The 21040-nt window shown below is 46.6% G+C and overlaps 1 protein-coding gene across 3 annotated transcripts in view; it reads right to left on the bottom strand.

Annotated features, from left to right (window-relative positions):
• Positions 1 to 92: 92 nt before the first annotated feature.
• LOC106584977 (EMI domain-containing protein 1) overlaps positions 93 to 21040 on the bottom strand; it is a 67806-nt gene continuing 46858 nt past the window's right edge. The window contains exons 4-17 of one of the 3 annotated variants that reach the window (XM_014170673.3): positions 14319 to 14429; positions 14018 to 14079; positions 13733 to 13865; positions 12849 to 12893; positions 12640 to 12738; positions 9368 to 9484; positions 6872 to 6958; positions 5933 to 5985; positions 5742 to 5804; positions 5584 to 5628; positions 5299 to 5343; positions 4929 to 4940; positions 2614 to 2698; positions 93 to 1912 (exon numbers count right to left, since the gene is read on the bottom strand). In XM_014170673.3, coding sequence (XP_014026148.3) covers positions 1773 to 1912; positions 2614 to 2698; positions 4929 to 4940; positions 5299 to 5343; positions 5584 to 5628; positions 5742 to 5804; positions 5933 to 5985; positions 6872 to 6958; positions 9368 to 9484; positions 12640 to 12738; positions 12849 to 12893; positions 13733 to 13865; positions 14018 to 14079; positions 14319 to 14429 — 1097 coding nt within the window. In that variant the 3' untranslated portion in view covers positions 93 to 1772. Of the gene's footprint in view, positions 1913 to 2246; positions 2338 to 2613; positions 2699 to 4928; positions 4941 to 5298; positions 5344 to 5583; positions 5629 to 5741; positions 5805 to 5932; positions 5986 to 6871; positions 6959 to 9367; positions 9485 to 12639; positions 12739 to 12848; positions 12894 to 13732; positions 13866 to 14017; positions 14080 to 14318; positions 14430 to 21040 lie in introns of all 3 variants that reach the window. The other 2 variants (XM_014170674.3, XM_014170675.3) reach the window with 2 other exon arrangements.

Raw genomic sequence — 21040 nt, 5'->3', positions numbered from 1 at the left:
ACTTGTGTTAAAATGTACCCTGGGGGCTAAAAGGAAAAGACAAGAGTACGCAAATAAATGTAATTATGAAAAGAATGAGGACAATGAGCCTGTTAAAAAACACAAAACAATTATTTATTATACCAACCATCTACAAGATTTTTTTGCACAATAACACATTAGCAAGCAATTTTGAAATAGGCCCAAAATGGAAAATACATGACGTTACATACTAAACAAGAAACTGCTATTGATATTTTTTTATAAGATAAAGAAACACATTTGATCAAATAAGCGTTTTTCCTTTACTGTGACAGATAAATCAGTTGAAATATACGAAAAATGTATGAAAAATGTATGAAAAATGTATGCACTCACTACTGAAAGTCGCTGTGGATAAGAGCGTCTGCTAAATTACTAAAATGTCAAATCGAAAGAATGAAATAGTGGTACAAAGTTACACAAAAATGTATTCAAGTTCCATCAACAAGTCCTCTACTCCTACTGTGTGGTGTGTGCTTAGGACTGAAGTTGCTGTAGGAGAAAGGGTTTCTTAGAGATGACATTGCTTTAGCTTGTGGCTTTAAAATAAATGTGAGGTGTCTTACTATATTATACAGAGTATGCAGTTTATGCACAAGCTGCAGCTTGGGGTTCGAAAGAAATGCAGGAATTTGATCACAAATCAGAACTTTGTAGAGTATACTTTGCTATAAGGATTTGAGTTTTGTATTTCGGCACCGTTGTTGAGAAAATACTGTCTAAAAATGTAGAAAGTGCAGAAAAGGGTAGCACAGAACTGAATTGATGTGCAACAACATAAATCTCAACTAGAATGTGAATAAAATAAATACAATTACATCCCTTGTTTGTTTGATTTAAAGGGGGATATCAGACACCAAGACACATACACAGATATGCTTGACTTTTCATAACATGTCACTATTAACTGACACCTCAATGGGAACGGTGTGTAATTCTTCATCTTTATAGTGCATTTCATAACAAGGATTAAAACAATATTATAGAACCAAAAGGAATATAAGGGGAAGAGGTTTGTTTGTGTACATGTGTGTCTTGCAGTCTGTACATGTTAAATATATTTAAATAAGTAAACCTCTGAGATTCCCGACATTGTTAAAGTCCAAACAAATTCTCAGAGCCAGTATCTTTTCTTTCACACTTGATTTCTCCTTTAATTGACCCTCATTTATACTATACTGCAATGACCCTTATAGTCCAGAATTGTTTTCAGTTGAATGAGCACCATTAAACATTTCATGGAAAACTCCCTGCAGAAATTATCATACGATGCTAAATGCATCATACAGGGATGATTTCTGTATTTTGAAAGTTACATATCTTGAAAACTTTATTGCTGACAAGCAAAACATTTGGGACTATGTCAACAATGCACTAATGAAACAAATACCAAAAAATAGTTTTTGGGTGGTATTTTCCTTTAATATTGGGTTTCCTTTTATCTTACAAGAACCTTTGCATGTTTTCCGAGGCTGAAATATTTCCTAGCTGTAGACACAGGGACGGGACACAGAGGGAACCATGGGTCAATGGGGAGGTGTGTGTTGGGGTAGAGGGGGGTGGTACTGGTTCCCAATGGAGGTGTGAAGACTCTGGAGCACCAGTGGGGCTTCCCTGAGGTGTCCCCCACCTTTCATCTGATGGTACAGCCGAAGTGAGGGTATCAGATAAGGTCTGGATCAGTAGAGTGCCAGAGAGACCGAAGGGAGGGGTGGTTAGACCCCGTGATCCTCAGAGATGCAGGAGGGAGGCTACTTCCCCTGAACCTTGGTGTCCGAGGACAGAGGAGGGGAGACAAGCCAATAGGGTAGGGCTCCTGCCCGCTTATTCCTGTAGAAACCGACTGGGGACGCAGTGCCGAACGAACCATCTCCAGACCCTAGATCAGGCTCTGTTGAAGAAACAATGAGTTGGGGCCATGCTACCCTATGCATACATATTTGAGACATACATATACAATACTTAGTTAATAGAGCACATTATTAAATATAATAAAGCATTTATATGATGTTGCCATAGGAGGCTGATTTGAGTTACATGCATTTATTTAGTGAATAAATCAACATTTAGTCATAGATGTCTAATAATGTGAGTCCACTTAGAGCAACAACTTTTAAAGCAAAAAAAGACATAAAATAGTATTTGACGCATGATCCCTGCATGCCAAATGCAGTAGATAATGTAATCTAGCCTGAATGAGGGGTGAGGATGGTTACCAGCGTTACCTGGCCAGATGATAGCCTCCAGCAGTGTCACCCTGCGAGCCAGAAGCTCCAGGTCTGCCTGCAAGTCTTGGAACATCTTCAAACTAATGTCCTATCAGAGAACAGTGACAAGGGGACTGGGTGAGGGGTGGAGAGTGGACACACCAGGCCTGGTCCTGGGGCTGCCTACCTCTGTCCATACCCCCTGTCCCACGTCCCACGAGTGGTGGAGGGTGGGGTGAGATCCAGCCTCATCTGACCCCTGCCTAAACCTGACCCTGCTGCCTCAAGCTGACCCTGCTGCCTCAAGCTGACCCTGCTGCCTCAAGCTGACCCTGCTGCCTCAAGCTGACCCTGCTGCCTCAAGCTGACCCCGCCTCCTACTCACCATGAATACCGATCATAGTCTCGAGGATTAAAACCCTCTCGGCTAAGATCTTCAGCGCTTCTCTGATCTGATGTATCCCGTCCCCCTGTGAAGATAGATACAGCCGTCAAGGTAAGGAGCACATGCCAAACAAATTGCCTGCCAAGGTGCAAGTCATTTTCTCTCTGTCAATCCATTACAGCAGTTAGCAGGTTAAAATCAGTCCACGCACCCAGCCCGCATCCCTTTACCTTATCCCTCCCCTGTTGCTATCTCCCTCGTTCTCTGGCCATGCTGCCATACCAGGCCAGTCTTTGCCATGCTGGACAAAAACAGCATGCACATCACAATACATTCCTATGTTGTTGACATAACAAAAGTGGAGCAGACTGTCCAAGGCTTCAGGTTTGACCATGCCATCCACATTCCCTCTGGACTTGATCAAGATGAGCAGCTATTCAACCAGGCAAGTATTTTAGAGGGGTTGCATGACAAAACATTTGTAAAGTCTGAAGTCTTAATATATTGTATCTACATAACTGTTAATACAGCTGTGGTCATAATAGCTGCCAATCCATCTCTCACTGTATTAAAATATGCTCACCAGATAAAGCCAGTAAGCCTTTAGTCTTTTTTAAAATGAGAAACAGATCAATATCTACTTTTCAAGAAAGACCTACTAGCTTAATGAATCATCCCCTAAGAAAAAATATGAAACATAGAAAATAAAAACAAAGATAGTCCAGACACAAGCAATCACGTCAGTGACAGTTGATAAAGAATGCATGCACACGATTCTGTTAGCGTGGATGCCTGAGTACTTTTCGCTTGGGGCAAGAAATAATCTGATTAACGAGTAGCAGACAAACCTCTACGGAACAAAAGGCAAGATTTCAATCTCTACAGTACTGTATATCTATAAATCATATCAATGTCTAATGTCCAGTGTGTTTGTGTTTTTCCAGGTTGTATGGCTCCACAATAACAAGCTCCTCTATGTCATGGTTGATTGACGAGGAGCAGATGGGAGCAGAACGGATAATGGGGCTATTGTGAGACCGTTGAGGAGATAAGAAATATATTTTTGGTTTGAGATACAATTTAGAGTGATCTTGCCTGGTTCCTGTGTTATTGCTGCATTTTTTTGTTTTTACACTAAGTTAAACACAGAGTTTACATATGAGTTTGGCAAGCAAAAGAGAAATGGCAAACAGTGCAGTAACTAAGGATGGGAGCATGCAGCCATGCATTGTGGGACACTGGAGGATAGCTGTATCCACTCACATTTCCAACCCCAATCCAAAACACCCTACCCCACACACCCAGCACTAACCCACCACCACTGTTCCCACAATAACTCTAAATGGAGTGATTTGGCATATACATTCGACACATGCTTAAGCAAAAAGGCCCGAGGGGGAGTGGTATATGACCAATATACCACGGCTAAGGGCTGTTCTTACGCATGACTCAACATAGTGCCTGGATACAGCCCTTAGCCGTGGTATATTGGTCATATACCACAAACCCCTGAGGTGCCTTATTGCTATTATAAACTGGTTACCAACGTAATTAGAGCAGTAAAAATGTTTTGTCATACCTGTGATATACGGTCTGATATACCACGGCTGTCAGCCAATCAGCATTCAGGGCTCGAACCACCCAGTTTATAATTACATTTATACTATGTATACACAATATGTGTTGTTCATATGTTAATTTAACTAGTGTACATGTCATCCTTTGCATAATTTATATAATTTGTAGAAGGGTTTGTGAAAGCATGGCATGATCAAATATTGATCCTCAATACAATGATATATTACATGCCACTCAACAGATTCTTATAGATTCCATGATCTTTCCCTCAGTCAGCAAATGACTTAGCACGTGTGAGGTAGGAGCGGCAGGCAGGCGTGTGTGTATGTATATGCCAATGTCAGATTCTCAGAATGTGACTGTGAAAGGTAGCCATGGAGACAGTAGCTTGCAGAGGGAGTCAGACAGCTTTAGGGTCGGACAGGAGTAGGACAGTGTATTCAACAAGGGGCAGCAGTCTACAGCACACCCCAAGGACCAAAAAACTACAACAATCATAAAATCACCATGAAACAGAACACACACAAACAACAGCAACCACAATCCCACATGTAGCAAACTGACATACTATAAAGTATATAAGTATTTAAAAAAAAACAAATGCAGGACCATTTGCAGAACAATACTAACAGTAAACTTTATCAAAAAGTGAAATCGCAAAGATAAGTATGTAAACGTGGTGATTGGACATCGATCATAGTGGTGACTTGCTGTCAAAAATCATTTAGATCACTTACATTTAGATTGTTCTTGTAACATGAGAAAGATGCAAAGGAAAAGCAGTGATTAGACAGACACAATAATTGTCTATACAGTAAACAGTATTTATACAGTTTAAGTACACTGTGGGGAAATTGACTCTTTCTCAATTCGTTTTCCTACATTTCTCGCATCCTCTATCCTCGCTTCCTTCTCAAACACCATTGGAAGAGATTACCCCAAGGTTCCTCCCCTTGGACATTCTCCTCCTATGGCTTTGAGAAGGATGCAAGGAGAGAAGACACAAGGAATCACAGAAAGACTAATTGAGAAAGTGCCACAGTTTCCTCTCCTGCCTCCTGGTCTTATGCAGCCCAGTGGTGTACAGACCATATATTGTAGTCTTACCGGCAGGCCTTTCTCTCCTGGTTCTCCCTTGGCTCCTGGTACTCCCTAAATAGAAACATTAAGTAAAGAGTAATGGCACACCTGTGATGTCACTTCAATTGCATGACAGTACTGCCTTTGAAAAAGTAGCAGAAGAAACCCATTCTCTGAGTTTGTGAGAATGCTGGTTTGTATAGTTTACCATGGTGTATTCAGGTGTGACGTGTAGGTTTTTCTCACACTAACGCGTGTTTATTAAGGCCATACTCATCAGGGCCACAGCTATACAGGAAGTAGGTGGCTTACCGGATCTCCTATGAATCCTCTCTCTCCTGGATATCCCAGAGGACCCTAAGAAGCCAGAGGCAAGTTAGGAGTTTTGTCTCTCTATCTAGGGGATGGAAAAAATAGAATGAAAACATTAGGTGTGGTTGGGCCCTGGCTGGCCTGTGCATTGTACTCACTCTCTCCCCACGTTCTCCTTTTGGCCCCACCGGGCCGTGTATCCCAGGGGTCCCCGACTTCCCCTGCAGAGACAGGAGAAAATGTTCAAAAATACACATCATTAAGTGGATCTAATCTCACTCATATGATTATTATTATTTCTACTGCACCATTACACACTGCCCATTGTAGTGCTAAGGCAAACACCTACGTTCTGTCCTGCTGGGCCAGGGGGTCCCATGGGGCCTTTGGGGCCTGGGGGACCTGTATGATGGGACACATAAGGACTGTGAGCATCAAGGTAATAAGAAGCTTTTAGGTTAGGTTGCCTTTATAGGCCAAGATAGGTTATTATCAGACACACAAGGCAAATTGAGAATGAAAGAAGAGACAAAATAAAGGAGAGAAAAAATATGAATTATGGATAATTGATAGGAAAGGGTTTCATGTTACGTGTGTTTTGGAACAGCTGGAACAAGTTAAGACAATCAGATTATGCAAAGGTATTTGGACTATGACATAAACCACTGTTAAAAAGTTAAACAAATAATAAGAAGTCATTTTTCAGATGAATACTAACAACTGTGTCTTCCTATTCCTACCTCCACTGTAGGCGTGTAAAGAATTACTGGACTGGGAAAACCCTTACATATGCTTGTTACAATGTTATATTGAACACACTTAAATCTGCCTTGGTTGGTCATGATAGAACGGATGCTAGATATGTCTTATCCAAAATCTGATCAATCATAGGAGCTGGCCCAAGCTCACTCCTCTTACAGCTCACTTTAAACACGGGAATGGAAAAGGCTCATCTTGACACATCATTTGATTGAACGCTGTTGATGCAAACTAAGGCAAGAGGGACAGGCAAACAACAAATCAATCCAACATTTAAGAGACAGGAAGCAAATGCAACTTCCTCTAATGAGGAAATCAGGAATTTCAAGATGAGAGTTGGGGACAAGGGAGATGTGTTTCAGTGAATCTGACAGAGAACGGAGACTTTTGTTAATTCTTATATTTAGTCCAGGGGCATAACTGGTAAGAGAACCCAAATTAATATGCAATTGAATCACTACACTGACATGATATTGAAACCAATATGTTTTCTGGCTGGGGACCAAGACAGAGAGATGGAAATACTGACCAGCAGGTCCAGCAGGGCCTTGGGGGCCCTGGACAGGAGCCCCTCGTGGGTCAGGGAAGGTGTTGGAGAGGAGCAGCTTGCCCTGACCTGGAATACAGAGGACATGCACACAGGCGAGTGGCTAAAAAGGACAATGGCAAGAGGACTGATGGAGCGCTTCATTTACTGAGCTGCATTACTGACAGGTGCCTACAGGGGGCAATGCTTTCACACAAATGTCCAGGCTTCTTTCAGCACCATTACACGGTCCATCTTTTACATAGGTAAATGCATGGCTAAATATCATATCATGATTATCACATTGTTTGCACTCATGTGTATGTGGAATTCATGTCCTACAAGTATACATGGTTCACTATTTAAGAATGACTTGAGTCACCTCGATTGACATTGTGCTGACAGAGCACTTCTGAGCTGCTCTACATCTGTTGGGAAAGAGAGAGGAAAAAGGGGTAGGAAATGTTCCAGTGATGTGGAAGTGTGTGGTTTTAAAGGGTTGTCTCGGGCTGACAGGGAGCACAGTGTTGATGGAGTGCCACAGAAGAGGAGAGCAGGGAGGAGAAGGCCTATCAATGAGACACATCCTCCAGCTGCCACACTGACTCTAAACTCTGTTCCAGTCCCACACAATCCTGCTAAAAATAGCTGCGGAGTTGAGGTGTCTGCCTGTTTTTCTGTCTGTTCTTCCGCCCTCCCACTAGTCCGCCCTTCGGTCCGTCTGCCTGTCTGTCTCTATTGAAACATTCTTTTTCTCTTCATTTCCAGCTCCTGTTCTTCAACACCTTCTCTAACAGGGTGGCTATGTCCCTCTACTTCCAACCCCACAATGTCCTGGGTTCACAACAGTGTCCTACATCTGTAATGTCTATGATCTTCTAAAATGGCGAGGTTCACACATCCTCTCCTCCTCCTCTCTAGCTGTGACCCTGTCCCACCTGAAGATAGGAGGGTTTATTCCCATTCTGTTGCAGGAGATTCCAGCCTCCAGATCGATACAGGGAAGCCATTAAGCCAGTGTTTTCCAAAGGAAGCTCAGCACAGAACCCCTGCTTTCACTTTGATGTGAAAGAAATGGCTCATAGTCTCAGAATTCTCAATGCCAACCCTGATTTACTTACAGCTAGAATTCGTCATCTTTTCAACTTCACAACCTACACTCTGCAGCCCATTTCCTCCTGTCCATTTTAGCCATTCAGCCCTCATACCTTCCCATATTGCCTGAGCTCCAACCTTGAGTGAGGTTGTATGAACCCCTGTTTCAGTTCCACATCTGGAAATGGTTGAGTGACATCAGCGACGGACAGGTTCTTATCCCAGTTTGTGTCTTTGCCCTCCCTCTGTCTCTCTCTCTCTCTCTCTATATATATATATATATATATATATATATATTTTCGCATCCACAGACTCAGACCCTCTCAACCGCCACTCAATCACCTTCCTCTCAGGCCTTTTTGGCAGGTAGACATGACAGGGGAGAGGGAGTACCCGTTAAAACACATTGCATCCATTTGTCTCTTTCTAATATCCTTACATTTATTCCCTCAGCCATCCTCTCCGTTTCTCCATCTCTCTCTTCTAACTCAAGTAGAAGTTCAACATGACTATGTAATGTAATAGACATGGGGACATGGTGATTTAAGGTGGAAGTTTCACGCTCTTGAAAATTATCGGACCAAGGCGCAGTGTGAGTATAGTTCCACATATTTATTTAAGTGAAACTAACAAAACAAAATAACAAAACTTACAAAGACTGTGAGGACGTAGTGCCCAAACACACTAACAATCAATCAATATCCAACAAAAACACAGGTGGGGAAATAGCTACCTAAATATGATCCCCAATCAGAGGCAACGATAAACAGCTTCCTCTAATTGGGAACCATATTAGCACCAACATAGAAATAGACATACTAGATCACCCCCTAGTCACGCCCTGACCTACTACACCAGGGCGTGACAGGAAGTGAGAGCATCAACAGGTATCTCTCACCTATTTAAAGACCAAAGGAAGGTAGCATCCTCAGCCCACACCTCTCAGTAAACTACTGCCTCTGCAGATCCACTTATTTTGGACTCATGGCAAATTGATTCTGTGTGGACTGAGGTCACTTCCTCTGGTTTGGCCCAGAAAAAGACCACCTATTGTGAGAAGGGGAAGGGTGAGGGTGGTTGTCTGACAGGGGCCGACTATGCATCTGGTTTTTCACCTCCGGGACATCTCCAAGTCCATAATACCGGGGTGTGAAAACTCATGAACTGCACTAGAATGGTCTACCATTTTCATACAAACCCACTGAATGGAAAATTGTCCCAGACGAGCATGAGCGATGGTGACAAAGAGCAATTAGGGCTGTAAGGCCCGCACATTGCCCTACATGACATCATAATTACAAACAAATGATTTTAGTGGGTTGTGTTACATAACACTATTGTTAATCTGATGAATATGTGTGTGGGGTTGGATATGGCTGTCTGTTGTAGTGGTGCTCCACTTACCCCGGTCTGGCTCTGGGATGTGGGCACTGACAGTGGCTGGGGGTCCAGGGGGTCCTGGAGGTCCAGGAAGCCCAAGTAGACCCCTCTCTCCTGGGAGACCTGGTAGACCTTTGGGTCCTGGGGGGGAGAGGAGATACACCACACTGTTATGCTGAGGGACAGCGTTGGCATGACAATGACGGAAAGGGTAGGTGAAAAGTCAGCGACAAAAACAAGAATCAACATTGCACTAGCATTGGTGAACAGAGAAACTTTTCATCTCTTTTGGTATACCAATAGATTTTTTATTGAGTATTTTCATCATTTCAAAGGGCACCAGGTTTCACCCTGTGTTGCCTTTCCTGGCATGCATAGCAATGGCAGGGGAATGCTGGTGAACCTATAAAAAGGTGATGGCTACAGAGCAATAAGATACATAGTAGAGAATGTAAAGGGAGGGAGAGTGCGGGAGAGACAGCAAGCGCCGCATGGTGTGTTAAGTTTCAGTGCTTGGCGGTTGTGTGAGGCAGGCTAATATCAGCAGGAGAGGAGAGGAAAGGGGAGGGGGGCTGAGAGACTGACTTGTGTTCAGCTGTAATTAACAGGAGGAGGCCTCTTAATGGCCGTGTGCTGGGAGCTCAAAGGGAGACTTGGGAAAGCTCAAATAAACACCATTAAAGCCGGAGCGTATTAGCGGACTAGTGCGCAATAAATTACATTCTGCCTGCGTCTGCACGAGCCGGAGTGTAGGAGCGTGCGCGGTTGTGCACGTGCGTGTGTGTATAGATAACTTGTCCCGACAAGCCAGCCAATGTTTCTCTCTCCCTCCCACAATGACTTCTCCTTTTGTTGAAAATAGGCGAGAAAGAAAAGCTGAGATGTGACTTGTCCCTGTGGCCCAGCTGGATTGGGCTGTTCCATCCACAAACCCAAACAAAGTGCTTCACCTCCCAACCACAACATCTGACCTCATTGTTTGCACTTTCCTGAGGTAATGCTGTGCTCAACATGACCCCCGACCTCCCCATCCCCAACGCTTACGCACACATAACCCTCATCTATTAATCTATCTCCTTGTCTTGTGACCTTGAATAATGCTCTGGAGGGTGATGCAACTGACAACAGCTATCATTGTGTTACAATTATTGTATTATCAACTATGAATAACTTGGCATAATATTGGTTAATTTGTAATGTGTTATTACAGCTCTGATTGGATTTGACACCTCACTAACTTATTTTCACTTAGCTTTGGTAAACATCGCAGCATAACTGACTGCGTTGTGGTTCTGCACTAGCTCAACCCCACATGAAGGACCATGACCCTTGGTCAGCAGTATAGTAGCACAGCTGGGTAGTCAAAGTGGCCTCTCCAGAGTCTGTGTTAGCATGACGTTCAGAGTCTGTGTTAGCATGACGTTCAGAGTCTGTGTTAGCATGACGTTCAGAGTCTGTGTTAGCATGACGTTCAGAGTCTGTGTTAGCATGACGTTCAGAGTCTGTGTTAGCATGACGTTCAGAGTCTGTGTTAGCATGACGTTCAGAGTCTGTGTGTTCCCATGATGTTAGGGCAAACAAGGCTCTAATTCTCCGGCAGAGTACTGGGGCCCTGAAGCGGCTGTGCTCTACGGCGTCAATGTGTGAGTAAAAGTGCGTGTGCTTTTGCATGTGTATGTGTGTGTGTGTGTGTGTGTGTGTGTGTGTGTGTGTGTGTGTTAGGGATTCCTAGTTCTTTTATACAGGAAACATGTCCTTTCTGTGCGCTGATTAAGAGAAAAACAACCCAAAACACATCAATGCAGGGCTGCACACACTCCAACCCCAACCTCACACTGCTTCCCTCACTGCAGAAAAGTAGCAGCCCCCTGTTAATGTGATTCAATCTCCCCTTGAGTCTTCATGAATCTGTCTTTACTGTGTTGTCACCCCTCCTGAGTTCATTACCTTCCCTTACTCCTACACCTTACCCCCCTGGACCTATCGCCACCAAACACGCTCTCATAACGCTCAGGTTTCCTGTTATATCAAACACATTCTCGTCAATGGTAACATCTGTCTTACACGCAACGGACATGGAGAATTCAGCATGTGGAGAGATCGCATCGTTCTGGATAGAAACTCTAGTGCACTCTGAGAATACACATACTATAATGGAGGGAAAACAATAACACCGCAGACATATGGAAGGTATAAGGAGACAGGACTTGTATACATAGCTCATGTTCATTTCAGATTGGATTCACATGGTGCTTCTCAGAAAGGGGTTTTGTAGTTTAACTTTTGCTCTACCTCTCATGCCTACCCGGCAGCAGTAGGCACAGAGCAGGGTTCATATACCCCTCAGAGACGGAAGGACACACAGCGTCTAAATGTTCCACACGGAGAGGAATCACAACCAAAGCTACCAGCTACAACACGTTATGACAAACATATTACTATTTATTTTATTATCATTTAACTTGTAACTGCCCGGGGATTTCTTGTTTCACAACTGTTATTTATTATTTGTCCGCAACCATTTAGCCTCGAAGATAAGATTTTTGCTTTCCTTATGTTGTTGCATGAACGACTCTGGTTGGTCAGCAGGCAGGAACAACAGCGAGTGTTCCGAGCCATAGGGGAGTTCTGTGTAGTCTGAGGACAAATATTTTGGCAGCCTGCTGGAAACCATGCTGAATCAGCAAACTCCGTATTTAGTAAGTCTTATGTTTGAAAAGTCGAAGTTATCACCGTGCTGTCCACCGAGGAACAGCTGTGTTTTTCATGGACTACAGCATAGGTTTGTGGAATGGCCGAGTGGTTTCACAGAAAGACAAACACTCCGATGCAGGACGTCATGATGCAGTTTGTTGCAGTTTTGTTGAGATAGTTCTCAGGGACTTTTCCACAATTCTTAAAGAGAGCAACATACACTCAGGGTTCTTGTTTGCGCTGGCCTAGTGAGAGTATTGTCATAGTTTTGTCAGAGACAATGGGTTAAGTGGGTGGGTACGCATACAATCCCCCTGTCCCCACAATGATCTTTACAACATGCGCATTTATTGACAAACAGTGTCATCGTCTTGTTTGACATCGGTGCACCCTGCTTAATCAACTGTAAACATGGAATTATCTTCATATGGCATTCATGAAACTGCTATCATTCATACTGATTACGGTCTGTTATTATCATACTTCAGCCAAAAGGAATGACTGTCACAAATTTGGAGGCTTATGAAATCTTACAGTGAAATCAGTGGTTGTTTAATTTAATCATACAGTCTGCCATCATCTAGTTACAGTAAGTATCTTACCCACTGGTCCTGGGGTCCCCTTAGATCCTGGGGTCCCCGAGGGGCCCATCACCCCAGCCTCGCCCCTGGGTCCCGGCAGTCCCTGAGACCCTAGCTTCCCTGAGCAAAGACAGGACAGACACTACTAACCATGGAGCCATACTGATACAGCCACAAGAGTTTGTGTTACAAAAAAAGTAATGATTGAGCTGACAACATCTCAAACTTACCATCTCGTCCAGGGGTACCGTCTCTGCCTCTTTCACCCTGTGGACCTGTGTGTTAGGGAGGAAACAGACAGATGTCAGACAGCAGACCAGGGAAAGAGGAAGAGAAAGGGGTCGTCCATTGCCTTGTGTGGAGAAATGGACTAGAGGTTGAGTGCTTCCTGAGGTGAAAGGTCACTAGATGGAGGTGGTAGAGCAGCTGAGCTGTGCTCTGGATTAGACAGACTCGCTGACAGACTAAGCACTGAGATGTTAATTAGGGCCACAGAGGTGCCAGTGAGGAACGAACCCCTCAGCTTGTCATGGGAGACTAAAACCCAAATCCCAAAATCCAAACCCATGCAGGGCAAAAATGTCAGCCAAATTATAGCTCTAATATTGCAGGGAAAATAAACACCTATACAGAACAGATAATGTCATTCTCTCTCTAAACTAGTAAGACATTGACTGTGTGTTAGGGTGTCCATAATGGTGCATTTACATTCTTCAACAGGCCTTAGAAGGCCAGTGATGATCTTAACCTGGAAGCCTTCAGCTAAAACAGATTTTAATGTAATTGGATGGAAGCTGATACACTATTGAAAGGTCTTTTGAGAGTACAGCAGCAGAGCACCCTCTCTTTTCAGCTGCAGCCAAGGCTAGGCTGAGCTCCAGGGAAGGAGAGGGCTTTCATGTGTGTGTGTCTACGTCTCTCTCTTAGCGACAGAGGAAATAGGTAGGATATGAGGGAAGGAGAGCAGGTAGAGAGGCAATGGAGAAAGAATTATTGCATGTGCAGAGTGATTTTCTACTCAATTATCAAACACAATCACTTCACTAAAAATAATAGGCAATTATGGTTGCTCCTCAAACCTGCCCATACATGGGCATAGGAGACTTGTACATACCTATGAGTCCCTGCTCACCAGGGGCTCCTTTGGTTTGTGGATCCACCATCTGTGAGGAAGATTCCCGTACCAATCCTCCTTTACCCTGTAGGTGGCGGTGAGAAGCGGAGACGGGAGAGGACAGCACCTGGACCTAGTGGGATAAAATGGTGAAGAGAGAGAAAGAGAGAAATTTAGAGAGTAACGCCAATGCCTTTCAAATGGACTCCAACACTGTTGTTTACGCTGAGAGACTGTAGTCTCTCACTGCAGCACATTCTTCAGTAGAGGAGTCCATGCCTGTACCTTTGCCTCCAGTGAGCTGAGTCTATCTGTCAGGGCTGTGATTCGACTACAGTTGAGGCAATCTGGAGAACGGAGAAAGAGACAGATATTATATGTTGACAAGTATCGATATCTGCAAAAAGCGCTTCCAAAATGTACTTCAGGGAATTTGAGAAACATGGGGCCTGAGTATTAAAACAGAAACAGTGTAAAGGAGAGAAATGAAATCCCAGGTGTTCTGAGTCTGACGATATTCAAGAGAGAAATATGGTTCCAGGTGTTATAGTACTGTGTAAGAGAGTGTTAGGGTCCTGGTTCTTACTGGTGGAGAGCTGCTCCCCTGTTCCTGTTCCTGTGCGGGCCGGGGCAGGTGGCCGGTGGAGAGTAGACGGCTTCCTCACTGCCTCCTGAGCCACCAGCTGGTTTCCTGACTCTGCAGAGGAAGAGGAGGAGGAAGTGGAGTCAGATCAATGGACCACACAGTGAGGTCATACAGACGTCATTCCGTTATGATGCACATAGTCAGTCATGCAAATGGCCCTGATATGCAGCGAGGCTTCCAGACAACAGAACCATTACACAACTCAATCAACAGAAAAAGAAAACAAGAACCACCCCCCCAAAGTATTTTCACTCAATTTCTGAATGCTCAGTGGAGCCAACATTCTCTTGTCATTTCAAATGATTTGGCATTTGCTCTGAAAGCCCCGTACAATAACTCTCTGGTGTCCTGTGACAGTAAGGAGACAGGGCCCCTCTCCACTAGGTGACCTCACCAACACCACAGTCATGGTGGGCAGAGAACCAGCCGGTGAGGGCCACGGGGGAGAGGGATGGAAAGGGATGGTGCCAGATCAGACAGGAAAGGCCCACAGCATGCGTTCTGCTCTCCAAAGACCCATCCATAAGCATCATACTCTGCAATTGTATCAAAATCACACACAACAAACTGCTTTCATTCTGGCATGTTTTTATTGAGTATAAAAACACAATGCCTGGGAGAGAGGGAGTTAGACAAACAATAGCTGCCTTGTATTAGGAGAATGAGCCATTTCAGCTCTGAGCTCGATTTTCTGTCTTTCCTTTATTTGATGAAGTGTGGGAGTTTGTGTTCCTGCGGGTTGGGGGGATGTTTTGAATGGGCAGACCTTTGTGAAGTCCTAGACTGTGTGGTTCCGTCTGTATGACCCAGGTGCTCCTGACAGAAACAAGAGCCTGGGCTTAGCACCTCGTTAGAGGACAGGCAACATCTCCTCTAATCTCAGAGTCAGCTGGCTGGAGCCAAACACACTGCAAGCCACTGGCCAACATAGCCTGGAAATAGCACCTGCAACCCTTTCAGGGGCAGGGAGAGGAGACAATTATACTCCTCCAAGAGCTCACTCAATCTCTCTCTGTCATCCACTCACAGTCAGCCACACGTACTGTAATATATCCTGTGCGCTATTGATGCTTGACGGAGACAGCACAGACAGAGACACGGTACAGAGAGTTTATGTTCTGTTTAGAGTTTGGTGAGAGTGAGTGGGAGAGAGAGGACAAAGGAGAGCACTAACAGAAAGAGTCAAAGTGCATAAAGAGAGAGAAGGAGAAAGAGAAAAGGACAGTGTGAAAAGGCTTTATGAAAATGGATCCTGCTCCAGTCACTTTCCTTCAAACTTTGTGGTTTTGATTTTCTATGTTTTGGGTTGTAAAGGCTTTTCTCAGCGGGTTACTAATAGTGCATGTGGAAATTAAACAATGTTAGAGCTGAGACTGTAAAGTATTGGTATGTTCAAAGGAATGTGTAAAGAAAAACTGCTATGAGCCATGGTCTTCTTCCATTTCAGTAAGAATGCGAAATGTGTGGCGAACTTCGATCGGGGACTAAACACACTCTGTTCTGCTCCATGTCTGTCTATGAGTGTGAGCGTGAGCTTGTGCGAGTGTGTGTGTGAGTGTGTTAGTGTGTGTGTGGTGGGGGGGGGGGACTCAATAGAAGTTTCCTACGGAGACCGGCTCATAATAATAGCTGTGTCCGATTTCAAATGGGCTCGGGAATTGAAAATATACCCCTGCTCCAGAACACGCTGTAGGCACCTCTAACCCAGCGTCCCTCTCTTCTCTGACAGACAGCACCTCTTTTCTCCTCTAGACTATAGACCATTCAAGTGCCAAGTTCCCTCCACCCACACTCAAACACATTGTCTAAAACATTCTGCTGGCTTTGCGCACAGACAACCGTCCCCCACCCCAACCGCCTAACTTCCATTCTCTTACTCTCTCTTCTATTCTCTCTGTCTCTCCATGTCTCAAGTTTTAGAAATCACAGGATAACAAGAAAACTATATTCCTCTATATCCCCATAGACAGTGTCTGTTAACCAGAGTGTGTGTGTGTGTGCGGGGATGGGTGTGTGTTGACTTAGATGTGCTGATCGGGATCCATTCATCTGGGCAGATAGTAATAATGTCAGGGCTAATGACTGGCCCCTGACAGACATGGTTCAGTGTGTCCACTCTCTCTCTCCCTCTCTGTCTCTCTCTCTGTCACTCTCTCTCTTTCTCTGTGTCTCTCTCTCTCTCTGTCTCTCAGCTAATTGGCCCACTGGAGGGGGTCAAAGAGACTTGCGAGTGCGTTTGACCCTTGACCCTGCGCTGCTCTGGGCCGTAATCAGTGATTGAATCAGAACTGTTCATTAGAGGAGACCCCTGTGGAGAGAGGAGAGGGTAGAGGTCATCCTGACATCAGCTCTGTCTCTGTGTCTGGTTCCAGGCTCTGGGGCTGACAGGATAGGACACACAGCATAGCACAGCACAGCACAGCACAAGGGGAGTTTTCCACTGTTTACAAACACACTGACAAGTCATTTCCTCCCCACTGGCCTGACCTGCCTGGTGCAACCCTCTCAGGATAAAGAGGGAGAGGAGCGAAGGTCACACCACTGCAGTGTCAGGGTTACCTAAAACCTATGTGTGTGTATGTGTGTATGTGTGTGTGTGTCACAACTTTCACATAGCCACAGAAATAATGTATGATGTACACACACACACACACACACACACACACACACACACACACACACACACACACACACACACACACACACACACACACACACACACACACACACACACACACACACACACACACACACACACACACACACACAGTAGGGTTGGAAGCTTTTCCTACTTGATAGGGCAGATAAACTGTGAGTCTCACTCATACCTCCTTTATATGTGTTCAATGTCTATCTCATATCAAGAAGTATAAAGTACATACAGTGTGTGTACTGGCAGTAGGAGCAGGGGAGGGGGGTCTTGGCATTCTTGCTGACAAGCTTCCAAAAAGCATAACACGTTCCCCCTCTGTGACTGGGGTTACCCAAATAACCCCCTTCACCACCCTTTAAGCATGCCCCTGAGGGCCCTCCGTGGCAGTCCGGAGGAGGCCCCTGCCAGCACACGGTCAGAGGGAGAGGGGCTGGGAGCCATCACACTCAGAGCGGAGAACAATGTTTTACCAACCAGCAGGCTGGTGTGTGCGTGTGTGTAGTCATTTTCCACAGGCTCTTTTTGTTCTCCTCTCCTCTGCCCACATCATTATTAATGGTCCAAGGTCAGTCCTCCAGTGATACTACCAGTGAAAACAAACCAGACCATCCTGCAGAGTGCCCAGTCAGCCCAGGGAGCACGTTTCCCCCTTCCTCTCTCTACAGAGCCCATCCGTGCTCCAACTCACTCTCCACTCCCTCTCCTCAGCTCATTATTTGCCCTGGTTTATTTATTCTTTCTTTCATATGGATGTAAGATAAGTAGCACTGTGCAGACATACACAGTCCTCGTGCTGGTTTCTGCCAGGAAGGCCTGTCTTGTGGAGGTACTTCAATGGCTAAAGCGTCTCTTTGTTTCATATGGTCTGTATTGATTGACGGTTGACTTTTTGCAAGCTCACACACATCTCGTCTCAGTGGTGGCCTTGCTGGAGTTGAATCAAAAACGAGGTGTGAAGTGAAGCTCTGTGATTTCACCAGTCAGAACTGAGAATGAACTCTGAGACACCTGAAACCCCACCTCTTTAAGGAATACCTGTGATAGGATAAAGAAATCCTTCTAACCCCCCCTTAAAAGATTTAGATGCACTATTGTAAAGTGGTTTCCCCCCCCCCCCCCCCCCCCCCCCCCCCCCCCCCCTCCTCCTTTAGCTTGAGTTTCATAAGACTGGTTTATCTTAGAGCTAGAGGTTCCCATGGGAAGGTATGGGGTCTGAGGAAGTGGGGGCTGTGGACACACAGACCATCCAGTCAACAAAGGGCTGGGCCGGGGAGGGCAGGGCAGGGCAGGGCAGGGCAGGGCAGGGCAGGGCAGAGGAGGGGAGGGCAGCGGAGGGGAGGGCAGCGGAGGGGAGGGGAGGGCAGGGCAGGGCAGGGGAGGGGAGGGCAGGGCAGCGGAGGGCAGGGGAGGGGAGGCAGGGGAGGGCAGGGGAGGGGAGGGCAGGGGAGGGGAGGGCAGGGCAGCGGAGGGCAGGGGAGGGGAGGCAGGGGAGGGCAGGGGAGGGGAGGCAGGGGAGGGCAGGGGAGGGCAGGGCAGCGGAGGGCAGGGGAGGGGAGGGCAGGGCAGGGCAGGGGAGGGCAGGGCAGGGCAGCGGAGGGGAGGCAGGGGAGGGCAGGGGAGGGGAGGGCAGGGGAGCAGAGGGCAGGGGAGGGGAGGCAGGGGAGGGCAGGGCAGGGGAGGGCAGGGGAGGGGAGGCAGGGGAGGGCAGAGGAGGGGAGGGCAGGGGAGGGCAGGGCAGGGCAGTGGAGGGCAGGGCAGGGCAGGGGAGGGGAGGGCAGGGCAGGGCAGCGGAGGGCAGGGGAGGGGAGGCAGGGCAGGGCAGGGGAGGGGGAGGGCAGGGGAGGGGGAGGGCAGCGGAGGGCAGGGGAGGGCAGGGCAGGGCAGGGCAGGGCAGGGGAGGGCAGGGCAGGGCAGGGGAGGGCAGGGCAGGGGAGGTCAGGGCAGGGCAGGGCAGGGCAGGGCAGGGGAGGGCAGGGCAGGGCAGGGCAGGGGAGTCCTCCTGATCTGATCCATCTCTGTCTGCTCAGAGAGCTGAGCTCAGCACTACAACACCATTAGTGACCAGGTGCTGCTGACCAGCCAGGCCAGGGAGTTTGTCTCTGTCACAATGCTGCATAAGCCTTCAGGAAGACTAAAGACCACTGCTGCATGTGGACAAAGATATGGACACTTCTGTAGAAGCACACCTATTAGACAACCCTCTGATCCTACAAATATGCTTCACATCCAGCAGTTTCCATAGACTATTTGTCACAACGTCCACAGCTGGCGCCTCTCCCCGTTCGGGCGGCGCTCGGCGGTCGTCGTCGCCGGCCTACTAGCTGCCACCGATTTCCTTTTCTGTTTCGTTTGGTAATGTCTGGTTAGGGTAGCACCTGTTTTGTGTTTAGTAATTAGTGGGGTATTTAGTCTGTCTGTTTCGTGTCTGTTGTTGTAGGTTGGGGGATAATTTTTTCTTGTCCTTCAGAATACGTTACGCGTTTTGGCATTAGGGTTGCTGGGCTGCGTCCCGCCACATTCCTAGACTGTGTTTGTCTTGCCTTGTCGGTTCGGTTCTTTGGACTTGCATTCTTCATTAAACGTGTTTCACGTACCTAAGTCTCCTGCGCCTGACTTCACCCCTCCTGCAGAACTACTTTTGACACTATTATTTTGACCTAAAATGACATATGATAACAAATTGGGTTGATGCTGATCCAGTTCTCTCTGTGTCTCCCTCCTTCCATCTCCCAGGCTGCGTTGGGTCCTGGGCTCAACGCAGGACCCAGGGTTGGGGTGGTGAGGGGCTCTCACCTCCTACAGACACATCTCACTTCATCAGTCAACCCACCAGCAGGCCCGGGAGGCAGACAGACAGGAGAGCCCTGGTCTGCAGTCAGACCCTCCCTCCCTCCCTCCCTCCCTCCCTCCCTCCCTCCACTAGGCTAGACCTGCATCACTAATGGATCTGAGAACAGACTGCGACTCCCTGGATTCTTTAACAAACACTTGGCATGCATGGCCACTCAGCGTAGTGTGGAAACCTGTGTGGCTGCAGTTACTGACTGAATTCTATTGTCTTCCTCTTGTTCCTGAACATACCTTTGTGTTCTGATTCCAGATGAGCTGTTAACTGGCCTCCACGGAGCAGGTACCGACAGACTCAGCAGGGTGGCACTAACCCACACCAGCTCCTCAACAGAGAAGGCCAGGCCCATGTGGTCCCATAATATGGAGCGCACACACACACACACACACACACACACACACACACACACACACACACACACACACACACACACACACACACACACACACACACACACACACACACACACACACACACACACACAACACACACACACACGCACACACGCACGCACGCACACGGTAGGAGGCAGGGTGAATGAGACCATTCTTCCTCAATGGTTCCTATAGTAGTGTTGCGCTGGCCTCTGTTCTCAGATCAGAGCTATCTGCTCATCTAGTCAGATGTGCACGCAGACAGACCTCTAATCTTACACAGCAATCTTACCTCCCACCTCCCTGTCCCAGACAGGAGCTGCTCCTCCTGCCCCCTCTACCTTCCTCTACCTCAGCCCCCCCACCCCCCCCGAGGATGACGCATCTCAACACAGGGCAGCTTAATTTCCCTCCCCTCTTCCTTCTCCCTCCCCTCTTCCTTCTCCCTCCCTCCTCTCTAAGCCCTTGCTTATTATTTCCCATCTGCCTGGTATGTGGGTAGGGTATCCATCCTGGAGTGCAGTCCCACTGCTGAGAATCGCTCCAAGGCACTCTCATAAATAATAATGACTATAATTAATACAGAAACAATGAGCTCTGTTTCACATCTCCGTCTCCCCTCACTTTCCCTCTGACCTCTGAGTACTGACTACAGTACCTCCCTCTGACCTCTGAGTACTGAGTACAGTACCTCCCTCTGACCTCTGAATACTGACTACAGTACCTCCCTCTGACCTCTGAGTACAGTACCTCCCTCTGACCTCTGAGTACTGACTACAGTACCTCC

Source organism: Salmo salar, chromosome 24 (assembly GCF_965601325.2).
Source record: "Salmo salar chromosome 24, fSalSal1, whole genome shotgun sequence".
Classification (NCBI taxonomy): Eukaryota; Metazoa; Chordata; class Actinopteri; order Salmoniformes; family Salmonidae; genus Salmo; species Salmo salar.
The sequence above is the reverse complement of the archived record's forward strand: the minus strand, read 5'-3'. Positions and strand labels throughout refer to the sequence as shown.